Raw genomic sequence first — 13,975 nt, forward strand, 5'->3', positions numbered from 1 at the left:
CCTACCAGTCCACATTGTAGGCGAGGAGGCGCAAGCAGCTCAGGCGTGCAGAGAATAAACCGGTAAGTTTCAAACAAAACGGAGGTAAGGCTGAAGCTAAATGCAGACACAGCATATATTATATAGTATATAGCATATATAGCCACGCAGAGATGTCAGCAATATGGCAAAAGAAATACCATCAAAATCAATATTCTAGTTACCGGCGAGCAGCGGCGACCAGTCACGCCAGCGTTCACTCAACCGGAAGTCGACCTGGTGTCACAGGTTGGTTCTTATCCGTGTTGCCCCCCACATTGACAGCCCCCTGTGACCCTGAATTAGATAAGCAAGTTACAAAATGGACGGTGGTCTCGATATTCAGGGTCTCTGATGTCCTCTCAGTCTTTTAAATGTCACAAAGTGGGCACCTCAGGGTCATCAGGACTGACCACCAGCAAGTGACGTCACACAACGACTGAAGAAAACCAATCCGGTGCTGTGGAGAACACGACCATCTTTGTTGAATTCCTCTTTGAATGTCAAATTAAAGACGCGCACTCAGGATTTCTGTTCATTCTCAGACCCTCAGATTCACATTTGATGATGGAGCCGACGCTTTGATCCGGCGACATTTAAAATCCCAAGTGTTCAGTCCTGATGTCTCATTAAACACAGAAATCCTGAAAATGAAAATCAGACAAGCAGCAAACAGCAGGAAACCTCAGGGGCTTTGAGTTCGGTGGTCTGATGTTAAAGAAAGTCTCCATCGGCTTTGTGCTGCTCAGAGATGGACAGACGACATTAATACAGAGGGGTCAGTGTGTGCGCAGGGGGCAGATGACCAGAGGGGCCGCGTTTTTATCATCGTCATTAAGATTAGGATTGAAGTACGGATAGAGGGGCTCAGTGAAGGAGTCTGTGAAGGTGTAGAGGTGAGAGCGGGACTGGGCATTGTAAAAGGAGACCTGACCTCCATCATAGTCCAGAAAGACCCCCACTGTCTGGGGCTTCACTCTCAGCGGGAGGGGGAGAGAACGGCCAATGCAAGCTACATACTCGTTCTCATTCCTCAGACACACAGTCCAGTATCCATCATATGGGCGCACTGTAATATCCCCCTTCCTGCTGACCGACTCTCTGGCGACTCCTAAATCCCAGTTAGTCTTCCCCCCGACCTCCACCTCCCAGTAGTGTCGCCCTGACGTGAATCTTTCTCTGGCCAGTACACAAACACAGTGGTTAAACCTCTTTGGATTTTCCGTCACACTCTGCCATGTGTCTGTCAGTCTCACTTCTTTCCCGTCTTCAGACACAATGAGACATGGATGTGCAGTCTCAGGGTCAAAAGTGACATCAGCTGAGGAGAAGAAGAAGAAAAGAGGAAGACGTCAGGAAATCAGGGGACTTGAGGAAGACAACAACACATTTACACTCCTTGAAGGACCTGAACATTAAAAAGACAAAGATCTCAAACAGCACGTGTTCAGTTCTCAGCCCACCAAGCCCCTCGTGTGTCTCTCTGTGTCACTGCTCGGCCCCCCTGTGTAGTCGCACCTCTGACCTCCTCCATTTTATCTTCATTTAACCCTAAAGAGCCTGATCACCACGCTGTGAACATTTTAATAAAAGACGAATCACACAGCGAGGATTTGTTAAAGACACAAACAAGAAGACCACCAGTGAGGCCTGGCACTCGTTCACAGACTCACCAGCAGCTCTCAGACTGGTCCTCACTAACCTGAGGGTCTCATGTCCCCCCTGGCCTGTTGTCCTCCTGTTCCTGTCATTCCTGTCCACTTTGATTCATTTTGTGCTGCTCTGCTCTGCTCTGTCAGGACTCTGTCAGTTTTCTCGTCCTTACACTGCGTTGGTGGCCTTTTATTTAGCAGACCCCCATTTTATGTTTCTCAGTTCCTTGTCAGAAGTGACAATGGGGGGCACTGAATTTATGACCCTGAATCTAACAACACAAGATGGCCGTCTGTCAGTGACGAGGATGAAGTGTCACAAGTCATCAGTCAGCAGGGACACCATGTGACTGGTCAGTACAGGTGAGGGGGGCTTTAATAAGGAGAGGGGGACGAGAGGACATACAAGGTGACAACACTGATAGTGATGACAAAGGACAGGACAGCAGGACAAAACACAAAGTGGCACTAAAGAGGGGACAGGACTGGACACTGAGGGGCTGAGAATGGACAGCGGGCCCTGTGAGGACTCAGCAGCACTCAGTTTACTTTAAAAAGAGCAAACGTTGGGAGTGAAAACCTCAAGTGTGTCCTCAGTGTTGTCATCTCACAAATACTTCAACATCGACATGCTGGAAATGGGGGACTGAGAAAGGGTCTGCACTGAAACACAAGAGGGTCCTAAGTGACAGAAGGGACATCACGGAGTCTTTAAGTAACAGGATTAGTGACAATGACAAGCAGTACTAATCGGTACGAGACCACTGAATCAAAATGATCTTCTGAGAATAAAGTCTACAAGACAAACGAGCATCCTTTGTACCGAGGAAGACATCTGAGGAGTTGTGTCTGCACGAGGAGGGTCCGGTCTTTAGTTCTGTCTTCACTGACTTGTCTGACGTTCTTGAAACACAAAATAAAGTAATGTCCGCCTGCCAAGGAGAATCCAGCTGTTTATGACAGAGGATTGTTTAGTGAACTTCATAGGAATATGTCAATGTCAATTTATTTATATAGCATATTTAAAACAACAAAGTAATGCTGCGGCCAAAGTGCTTTACAATAATAGAATAAAAGAAAACAGAAACAGTAAACAATAAAACATAAACAGTGATAAAATATATTCACATGAAATAAGATAGATAATAAATAGAAATAATGTTATATGATCACAAAGAGGAAACCCTCAGTATTACTGAAGGTCACTGAATGCAAGTGAAAAGAAGTGAGTTTTTAATCTCGTTTTGAATTGTAGACGACTCCTTAATATGATGAGGTAAAGAGTTCCACAGGTGAGGGGCAGCAGCTGTCAAAGCCCTGTGTGTCCCCCTTAGTTTGACACTCGGTACGAGGGACAACAAGAGACAACTGACCAGAAGATCTAAGCACTCTGGATGGCTGGTGTAAAACACACAGTTCAGATAAATAGGCAGGAGCGACCCCATGTAACGATTAGAAACTAGAAGCAATATTTTAAAATCAATTCGAAAACTGACAGGCAGCAGCCAGTGTAATGAAGCTACAATAGGGAGAAACAGAGCCAGACTTTCTTGCCCCAACCAGAAAGCGAGCGGCAGCATTTTGGACCAGCTGTAACCTGTGTATCAGAGATTTGCTAATTCCAGAATACAGCGAATTGCAAAAATCGAGGCGAGAAAAAATAAAAGCATGAGTAGCTTTATCAAGATCTTTAGAAGATAATATAGGCTCGATTTTACCTAATAGACGAAGTTGGAAAAAGCAACTCTTGAGAATTTACTTGTTTCTCAAACGAGAGGTTACTATCAAAGGTAACACCAAGATTGCGGACTTGATGTTTGGAAAAGACAGAGAAAGAGCCGAGAAGTCCAAGACTAATGTGGGCTTTAGCTGATGGACCTACTATAAGCTGCTCTCTGTTTTAGGTTGATTCAGATCAAGAAAATTATTGGCCATCCACGATCTTAGTTCAGACAGACAGTTGTGGAGTTGATTTGTTGCAGAATTGCAGATGGGAATATAAACCTGAGTATCATCAGCATAGCAGTGAAAAGAAATGTTAAATTTCCTACAAATAGCTCCAATAGGGTGAAGGTATATAGAGAATAAAACAGGAGCCAAAATGGATCCCTGAGGAACACCACATTTAAAAGGAGCAGTAGAGCGAAAAGAGTAATTTAAAGTCACTGAAAGTGTCTACCAGTTAGATATGACCTGAACCAGTTAAGAGCGGCCCCTTTATGCCCAACAAGATGTTCGAGCCACATCAGCAATATTTCATGGTCAATAGTGTCAAAGGCAGCGGACAGGTCAAGGAGGACAAGGACTGCCGCATCACCTGAGTCAGTAATAAGAGATATATCGTTGAACACTTTCAGGAGTGCCGTTTCAACACCATGATAACACCTAAAACCAGATTGGTAGGTCTCAAATAAATTATTGGAGTTAAGGTGATCGACCAATTGATTATAAATAATTTTTTCTAGAATTTTAGCCAGAAATGGGAGCTGAGAAATTGGATGAAAGTTGGTTAAAACTCCAGGATCTAATCCTGCCTTTTTAGATGAGGACGGACTGCAGCATGTTTAAAAAATGAGGACTCAACCCCTGAACTAATAGAATCATTTATAATGGCTAGTAAAGATGGACCACACACATCAAAGGCTTCCACTAAGAGACGTGGTGGTACAACATCAAGGTGGCTGGAAGCTGGTTTAAGGGTGTCAATAGTTCTTTTTAGCATTGAAAGTGAGACTTGAACAAAAGAATCTAGAACAATGTCATGATTAACAGTAGGAAGTTCATAGCAAGTTTGAACAATGCCACGGCGGATAGTATCAAGAAACTGCTCACATGAATGAACAGTGCTATTTAATCCCATCACAGAATGAGGGTGAATGGCCGCATTAATTGAATTAAATAAAACCCTAGGATTGTTTGAATGGCGGGATACTACATCGGCAAAGAAGTCATGTTTCAATTTCTTAACTTCAGCCTGGAAATTGAAAAGAGAAGACAGTTGTCTGTTTAGAGATAGTCAGTCCATCTTTTTTCCAACACCGTTCAGCAGTTCGACAGGCGTGGTGGCGATCAGCGTAGTTTCATTTAGCCAGGGAGCAGGTCTTATCTTATTACTGCGTGTCTTGGGCGGAGCAATTGCATCTAAAACCGTTTCACAGGAGGAATTAAATTTTACGACAGAGAAGGCAGTCATTATGCAGTTAAATGACCACCTCAATAAACCTGCTATTCTTGATAAATTTCAGTCGGGTTTCAGAACAAATCACTGCACAGAAACTGCACTCGTTAAAGTAGTAAATGACTTGCAGGTGAATGCAGACAGAGGCCATTTATCTGTTCTCATCCTCTTAGATCTGAGTGCTGCATTTGACACCATTGATCATAATATTCTTAGAAATCGCCTTAGTCAATGGGTGGGCCTCTCTGGCAGTGTCTTAAATTGGTTTGAATCCTACCTGGCAGGGAGAAAATTTTTGTGAGTTGTGGTAATCAAATCTCAAAGACACATGATATCCCGATATGGTGTTCCACAAGGCTCTATCCTGGGTCCGCTGTTATTCTCAATCTACATGCTTCCGTTAGGTCAGATTATCTCAGGGCACAACGTGAGCTACCACAGCTATGCTGATGACACACAGCTGTACTTATCAATAGCACCTGATGACCCCGACTCTATTGATTCACTAACACAATGTCTGACTAGTATCTCAGAATGGATGAATAGTAATTTTCTCAAGTTAAATAAAGAAAACTGAAATTTTAGTGATCAGCAATAATGGATACAATGAGATTATTAGAAATAAACTGGATACATTAGGATTAAAAGTCAAGACGGAGGTAAAAAGCTTAGGGGTGATTGTTGACTGTAATCTGAATTTTAAATCACATATTAATCAGATCACTAGGACAGCATTTTTTCACTTAAGAAACATAAGTAAAGTTAGACCTCTTTTAACACTGAAAGATGCTGAGAAATTAGTTCACGCGTTTGTTTTCAGTCGACTAGATTACTGTAACGCACTCCTCTCAGGACTACCCAAAAAGATATAAATCGTTTGCAACTAGTGCAGAATGCAGCTGCTAGAATCCTAACTAGGAAAAGAAAATCGAACACATTTCTCCAGTTTTGATGTCACTACACTGGTTACCTGTGTCATTCAGAATTGACTTTAAAATTTCTGCTTATGGTTTATAAAGCCTTAAATAATCTCGCCCCATCTTATATATCGGAATGTCTGACATCTTTTATTCCAAATCGTAACCTCAGATCCTCAAATGAGTGTCTCCTTAGAATTCCAAGAACAAAACTTAAAAGAAGTGGTGAGGCGGCCTTCAGCTGTTATGCACCTAAAATCTGGAATAGCCTGCCAATAGGAATTCACCAGGCTGATACAGTAGAGCACTTTAAAACACTGCTGAAAACACATTACTTTAACATGGCCTTTTATAACTTCATTTTAATCGTAATTTAACTTAATCCTGATACTCTGTATGTTCAATTCATCATAACAACTATTCATGGTGGCTCTAAAATCCATACTGACCCCTACTCTCTTTCTGTTTCTTTTTCCGGTTTCTTTGTGGTGGTGGCCTGCGCCACCTCCACCTACTCAAAGCTTCATGATGCTCCAACAATGATGGACGGATTAAAAGGAAGAAGTCTACGTGACCATCATCATCATCAAGCCCTTCCGTGAGAACCCTAAATCCAAAGAGGACTGTTTCATTTATGTTAGGTAGAATGCCCAGAGGGACTGGGCGGTATCATGGTCTGGAATCCCTACAGATTTTATTTTTCTCCAGCCGTCTGGAGTTTTTGTTTTTCTGTCCCCTGGCCATTGAACCTTACTCTTATTCGATGTTAATGTTGATTTATTTTTTATAATTATGTCTTTCATTTTCTATTCTTTAATATGTAAAGCACTTTGAGCTACTGTTTGTATGAAAATGTGCTATATAAATAAATGTTGTTGTTGTTGTTGTTGACAGAGTCATTGATATCATTATTTTGGTCATGCATATAAAGACTAGAGAAAATGGTTTTAAAATCAGATATAGTGGAAAAAACATGAAGAGTCATCATTTAAAATCCAAGTCTCAGTGATGAAGAAGAAATCCAGATTATTTGATGTAATAAAGTCTTGCAGAATAAAACTTTTATTAGACACTGATCTCACGTTCAGGAGAGCAGCCTTGATAGAAGTAGAAGAGCTCGTTGCAGGATAAGCACGGGTGAGAGTGCGAAGATTAGCAGCGTTTACTGCCTGATTGCATACCGAGGAAAAGTGATGCTGTCTTGAAATGGAGAAATTAAATCCGGTGTCCAGCGCCCATGAATCAGTGATGGATTCCTCAAAAGGAGAAGATGGGTCATAGACAACTCGCAGGCATCAGGAAACAAAGCTCTGGAACTTGAGTCGGGGTTGTTTAACACTAGAATTACCAGAGCCTACGAAAAAACTCGTAATCCTGTCCAAACTTAAAGTGCTTCTTAAATCCCTTCACACCTCTACTCCAGCGTCCTTTGTCCTCTAAATGTGCTGATAAAGAGAAGCTTGGAGCAGCTGGCTATTCCATCCTCCCACCAATTTAGAACTTGCACGAACTTCTCTCAGCTCATGCCTTGATTGAGTATCTGGGAGTGAAGTGGAGTTTTAGAGTGGAAATAATAGATCGTTGTTTGGAACACACGCATTTCATGTCTGTTCCGTTTCTACAGTAATCTGTGTCAACACATTGTTAAAACAGAAACGTTTTTTATATTCTAGTAGTAGATGACAAAATGTAGGCATAAACTATATAGTGTATGAAGCCTAAAGTCAAAATATCAAAGAAACATTTTCACAAGAATAACACAATTGCGCTTTTATTCAAAAGTATAACTGCAGAAACAAAAAGCCGCCTAAACATGTGACATTGACACCAGTTTATTGTAACTGCCTCCGTGGTTCAGTAGATTCAGCCCCCGCTTGAGAATCAAGAGGTCACGAGTTCGATCCTGCGCCCCTCCATTTTGAGAAGTAAACTGCTCTTAGTCTTACTGTTTTAGAATAAAGCATACATTTGATTTCAGTCTGTAACAGCCGGTGTAATATATGATCCTTGTAAAGGTTAGCTTTTTTTTTAATTCACTTTTCATTCTATCAGTCGCGTTCAGAATCGATCCATACCACCCCATCTGACATGGCTGTTTTCACTAAAACGCGCTATAGCTCTGCAGTGTACCACAATGCATACTAACGCCAAACCCCGGGTTCTGACACACAAACGTTGGTGAAGCTGCCTTCTTAAAGACCAGTATCTCATCGTCACTTGCTTTCTTTTATTCAGTTTTATTGAGTGTTCCTGCCAGTCCCGCATGTTGCTGTATGCTGTTTCTTTTGTACTAAAGGCACGCAGAGGAGAGAATAGTAAAGAGCAGTAACGGCGCGCTATATGCAATCATCAGACACTCCCCATCTGCCCGTTGTTTTGTTATACTTTTCAATACTTTTTATACTGCTCAAACGGGCATGCTCAAAAAATACACGTGTAATGCCACGAAAAGTGCACACAGACACTTCATTTCAAAAACAAAACAAGTGCACTTTTATTCAAAACTACCTGTATAACCGAAGAAAAAAGAAAGCAAGTTACAGTAGGCGATTGATACGACAGCTTGCATGGTGCAATGCTAAAAAGTGCTGATTTTCATTCCGTGCTATATAAAATCATCACATTCAAATATTAACAGTTCCCACACACCCAAGGACCGTCCTTCCTACATTTACAACACGTGTACTTGTTGCCGTGTACACACCTCTCTGTGCTATGGTTTCTATTACACTGAATGAGCACCTGACACTGTACTTTCTTCCCTGGGGGAAGGTCCCGCATCAGAGAATTTCCAGTTCCTGCATAAATTCACACCCGATCTGACGCTGTTCGTTTTCAAATAATATTGCATTAGTGCGATTATATTTTCACATATATTGTCTCTTTCTTTCAGGTGTGTAATAGAAACCACAGCATAGAGAGAAGTGTGTACATTGCTTCTTACAGGAAAAGGCGATGGAAAAAGTGCACTTGAATAAAAGTGCACTTTTGTTATACTTTTACACCAATATATGTTCCTGTGTTTGAACGACACGGGCAGATGGGGAGTGTCTGATGATTGCATATAGCGCCGAAGTTACTGCTCTTTACCATTCTTTCCTCTGCATGTCCTGGAGTACAAAAGAAACAGCATACAGCAACATGCGGGGACTGGCAGGAACACTCAATAAAACTGAATAAAAAGAAAATCAAGTGACGGTGAGATAAGAAGAAGGCTTCGCCAGCGTTTGTGTGTCAGAACCCTTTGGTGGCGTTAGTATGCATCGTGGTACACTGCAGAGCTATAGCGCTTTAGTGAAAACAGCCGTGTCAGATGGGGTTGTATGGATTGATTCTGAACGCGACTGAGAGAATGAAAAGTGAATTAAAAAAAAAAAAAAAGCTAACCTTTACAAGGATCATAAATTGCACCGGCTGTTACAGACTGAAATCAAATGTATGCTTTTATTCTAAAACAGTAAGACTAAGAGCAGTTTACTTCTCAAAACGGAGGGGCGCAGGATCAAACTCGTGACCTTTTGATACCAGGAACTCATTGCACCTTAAACTTGATTGCATGTTAAGCGGCTTTTGTTTCTGCAGTTATATTTTTAAATAAAAGCGCAATTGTTGTGTTGATTTGTCTATTTCTTTGAACTTCAGGCTTCATACATTATATAGTTTATGCCTACATTTTGTCATCTACTACTAGAATATAAAAAACGTTTCTGTTTTAACAATGTGTTGACACAGATTACTGTAGAAACGGAACAGACATGAAATGCGTGTGTTCCAAATAACGATCTATTATTTCTACTCTAAAACTCCACTTCACTCCCAGATACTCAATCAAGGTATGAGCTGGAGAGAAGTTCGTGCACGTTCTAAATTGGTGGGGGGATGGAATAGCCGGCTGCTCCAAGCTTCTCTTTATCAGCACATTTAGAAGACAAAGGGCGCTGGCGGAGAGGTGTGAAGGGATTTAAGAAGCAGTTTAAGGTGGGACGGAATTACGAGTTTTTTTGTAGGCTCTGGTAATTCTAGTGTTATCAGCAATTCTGGCTCTTTTCCCACGACGGGCGGGGTACGTTTGCGTCTCCGAGGGGCATTCAACTGACTGATACAGGTGAACAACGGTGTCCAGGTGAAGAAGTCAGGAGATGAATAAAACAACGGTGGAGGTTCAAGCAAAATCCAATCAGAAGATGAAAATTGAGAGGAAAGTAGGCCAGAAAATATGTTTAGTAAAGACTCCCGATCATAGGACAGTGACCATTGGGATGAAATAAAACATAAAAACAAAGTTAAAACATAGACTAGAGAGACGAGCAGACGGCCAGCCACACCAGTCGGCGCCATCTTCCTAATAAGATAACTAGTGATATTCAAAGAGACCACCAGGGGGCAGTAGAGGCTGAGGTCTTCCTGTTCCTGAACTAGCAGCTCATCTGCCTTTAAACACACAGAACAAGCAGCCATCCATTGTCATAACCTGCTTATCCAGGGCAGAGTCGAGGGGCAGATGGAGCCGATCACAGCAGGCATCAGGGCAAGACAGGAACAACACATGGACGGGACACAAGTCCATCAGTGTGCAGACACTCAGACACACATCAGGGCTAACTGAGCGTCACCGGACCACCTAACCTGCATGTCTTTGGAGCACACGGAGGAGACCCTCACAGTCACAGGCAGAACATGTAAACTCCACACAAGGAGTCCCCAGGATGTGAACCCCACTGTCCTTACTGGGAGACGGCAGTGCTACCACTGTGTCACCATGTCACCCACACAGAGGGACCTCAGTCATTAACTGAGACCTGGGGGACAGTCACAGAGCTCACAAGGTGCTGCTTGTCATGGTCATGAAGGTGACACGTTTAACATGAAGACACAAAGACTACAGACACAGAAAATGAGAATTTCATGAGCAGCTTATCAACCGTACCTGCTGAGCTGCATATTCTCCTCCATTCTGTAAAATAAGAAATAAAGAAATAAACTTAATGAGTCCAATAAAGAGTGAGACTTGAAAGACCCCCAGTGACCCCCAGTTCAAATATTGTACCTGCATTGGTGACGCGTTGTGACTTTTCTGCAGAAGAAGAGAGCTGCGTTACTGAGTGAATAATCAGGTGGGTCAACTTAACACATCATCTCTTCAGTTCTCACTCGCTACTTTCATTTACTTTCATTTTCCTCTTCTGAAGTCTTAAAATATCTTTGCATTTCAAATTTCATTTCATAAAGACCCCTTATAATAGACAGCAGAACAATGGACATGACAATAGCTGGAGTGCCAAGCACAGACTGAAAGTGGATTTGCAGAATTAACAGCCTACTGGCCTTTGGCTTTGAATCTGCGTGACGTCTGATGAAGAAGGAACAGAATTATTTATGATTATTAGGAGTGGAGGTCCTACTGTGAGACTTCTGACCGTGTCCTCGTGACCACAGAAACACAGAAATGAACGCTGCAGGTGTAAATTAGTGTGACTGTAATACAATAAGACACGTGCCAGTCATTGTAACTGTGGTGACAGATAAGGGCAAATCTCCTGTTGGCATTTCTGGGCACCAACTTCATACAACCTGCTCACTCGTCACAAACTGGATGGCCAGTTGATATCAGGTGGTCCCGTTTAGCCCGACTGTTTGTTAACACTTTTGGTTTTGTCTCCAGTCAGCCCTCAGACTGCTTGTTGTCCTTTGGTGCCCCCCATGCTTTTCTTGTTCTCCCTGATTTTCTTTATTGTGTTTTGTCTTTACTCCATCTGTCATTGTGTTCTGTTTATTTATTAGGTGGACAGACCCTCTTCTTTACCAGGGTGACTCCTAATTTCAAATATGCCAGCCATCTACTATATTGTCAGCTTAAATGGTTTCTCAATGCCAACCGTCCGAGTATCAGTGACCACATAAGAAACAAACTGCGCTGTGAACTGAGAAACCAGAGTGACAACAGAGGACTGAACTTCTGTCAGGTGACATGTGCTGTCCACTTTACTGAGTCCAGTTCTGTCTTAGGGGTTTACATCCAAATGTTTAATAATCAGACTGACTGGAACAGACAGAGCTTTGAATAAAATAAAAAACAACAACAGACAAAAGATAAGGAGGACTCTTGTGTTGTGTCCAGTACTACTGAGGTAGGGTCTGAGCCCCAGGACCCTCAAATTTATTGAATCTGATAGATGGACCAACGATATGGACAGCAGGACAAAAAATCAAAGAGGAAGAAGATGAGAAGAAAACATAAGGGACCTTTTTGAGCGGGTATGAATAAGACATGAGAGGATGGCACAGTGGGCACCTCCGGATGAGAGGAGGGCAGTGTGTGTGTTGACAGGAGTGCGTTTACTATTAAACACCAATCCTGTCACAGATAAAGAATAAAGTCAATAAATATTCACAATAATATTAGGGGAGGATCCCAAGACTCCATGCTCTTCCTGACCAACACTCTCTAGGCTGGAGATGTCATTTCTAAGACCAAACCTTTCATGGTGTAATCCTTGATTTGTCTTTCTTTATAGACTCACTCCATTCACAGCTTTCAAAGTTTTTAATTTAAATTTTAATTCATCAGGATTAAATCTTTTTCTTACCAATTTCCTTGTGCAGAAACCAAATAGGAAGGAATCCGACTGGAGTGAAAGAGAAGAAGAAAGCAAACATTTGAGAGAAAATTAGAGACTGATGACAGCAATCTCTCCATCCGTGTCTCGTCCCACCATCAGGCCATTGTGTCAAATTACAGTTAATTATTTCTTCTTCTCAGTTGGTCAAGTGATGTTCTCACAAGTGAAGACTTTTCTGTTGACAGACTACATACATTTGTGTACTGTGCATGAAGACCCACCATAGTCATACAACTGAAAATGGTGGCACAGTAGTTAGCACATCTGCCTGGCCAAGCCATTGTATGTTGAGTTTGGATGTTCCTTCTGTGTCTGCATCTTGTATTCTGTGTGCTTTTACTCCACTTTTCATTTCAAAGACAAGACAGCCAAATCAACACTAAATAAGTTAATTGTGATACAATGTGTGTGTGTGTGTGTGTGTGTGTGTGTGTGTGTGTGAGGCCAATCGTGGACTGGCACCCCACACAGCCTGCTCTCTACTCTTGTAAAACCAGACTCAGAGAACAGATGGATTGATGAACGAAGATCTGCTTTTGATTTCCTAATCTTATGGACTCCTCTGCTACATTGCATAGGTTCATCTGACGTCCTTGATGGCTCAAGCAGATTTATTCACTCATCCTTGTAACTACAATCCTGAGTAGTTTAACTGCTAGATGTTCAAACCCCCCTGTGATACCACCACACCATTACAGCACACAGATGAGAGGTGGCTCCAGTAGAAGCTAAGCTAATGGGACCAGTCCTAGAGCCAAACTCTCTCATGTTGAGAGTTCTGTGTGAAATTACAACTACGCCACCCTGAACGGGTCTTTGTGTTGATGGTGAAGTATAATGGAGGACAACACCTTCTGCTTATGTGGCACACATGGCACACATAGTGCTGTCAGCCCACAGAACTCAAACTCCAGGTTAGCTCCTGGTGAAGATGTCTCCTGTGAGTGGTCTTCTCCTGTTCAAATGTGTCTCCCATGTGCACCTCTATATATTTAGTCACTGCTGTGAACAGTAAACTGGGTGGTCTAAACCCCACCACTGTGACAGGTCTCATCATTCAGTGCCCACACGATAACTGGAGTCAAACATCTGAGTTAGAGAAGAAAAAGGTTTAGAATTTCACTCACCTATTGAGTCATATCTGGTGTTTGTTTCTGAGAAAAGACAAAAAAGGAAAATAACATAAACATGACTTGTATTCTGAATGACTTTACTGTTTACTGAGCAGTCAGTCTGTTCTGATGTCGGTGTGAGATCTTCTGTCCTCACCTCTCATTCTTCTCCATTGAATGACCAGCAGGGGAGTCACCACTAAGCAAAGAACCAACAAGACACAGAAAGCCACCAACCAGCCAGAGACCCCTGGGGAGAAACCTGCAAAATGAGGGGAAGACGTGTGAGTCTGTGAGACAGGAATGAGGTTCAGGTGAGGAACACACAGAAGAATCCATCAAGTGGGACTCCTTCATGCTAAGGGGAGCATCATGAGAGCCTGCATTTACACCACAGATGATGTGCTCCTGTAGCTGGAGCCTGGGACCAAACACACCTTCACACCTTCATGTCATCAGCGTGTCCATCAGCTTTAGT

General features: G+C 42.3%; 1 protein-coding gene across 1 annotated transcript in view; it reads right to left on the reverse strand.

Annotated features, from left to right (window-relative positions):
• Positions 1 to 712: 712 nt before the first annotated feature.
• LOC120521193 (butyrophilin subfamily 1 member A1-like) overlaps positions 713 to 13,975 on the reverse strand; it is a 39,680-nt gene continuing 26,417 nt past the window's right edge. Inside the window, exons 5-10 of the mRNA XM_039742987.1 lie at positions 13,655 to 13,759; positions 13,513 to 13,539; positions 12,353 to 12,391; positions 10,813 to 10,839; positions 10,693 to 10,719; positions 713 to 1,339 (exon numbers count right to left, since the gene is read on the reverse strand). Of these exons, the coding sequence (XP_039598921.1) occupies positions 798 to 1,339; positions 10,693 to 10,719; positions 10,813 to 10,839; positions 12,353 to 12,391; positions 13,513 to 13,539; positions 13,655 to 13,759 (767 nt within the window). The 3' untranslated portion in view covers positions 713 to 797. The remainder of the gene's footprint in view (positions 1,340 to 10,692; positions 10,720 to 10,812; positions 10,840 to 12,352; positions 12,392 to 13,512; positions 13,540 to 13,654; positions 13,760 to 13,975) is intronic.

This window comes from Polypterus senegalus, unplaced genomic scaffold (assembly GCF_016835505.1).
Source record: "Polypterus senegalus isolate Bchr_013 unplaced genomic scaffold, ASM1683550v1 scaffold_4722, whole genome shotgun sequence".
Lineage (NCBI taxonomy): Eukaryota > Metazoa > Chordata > Cladistia > Polypteriformes > Polypteridae > Polypterus > Polypterus senegalus.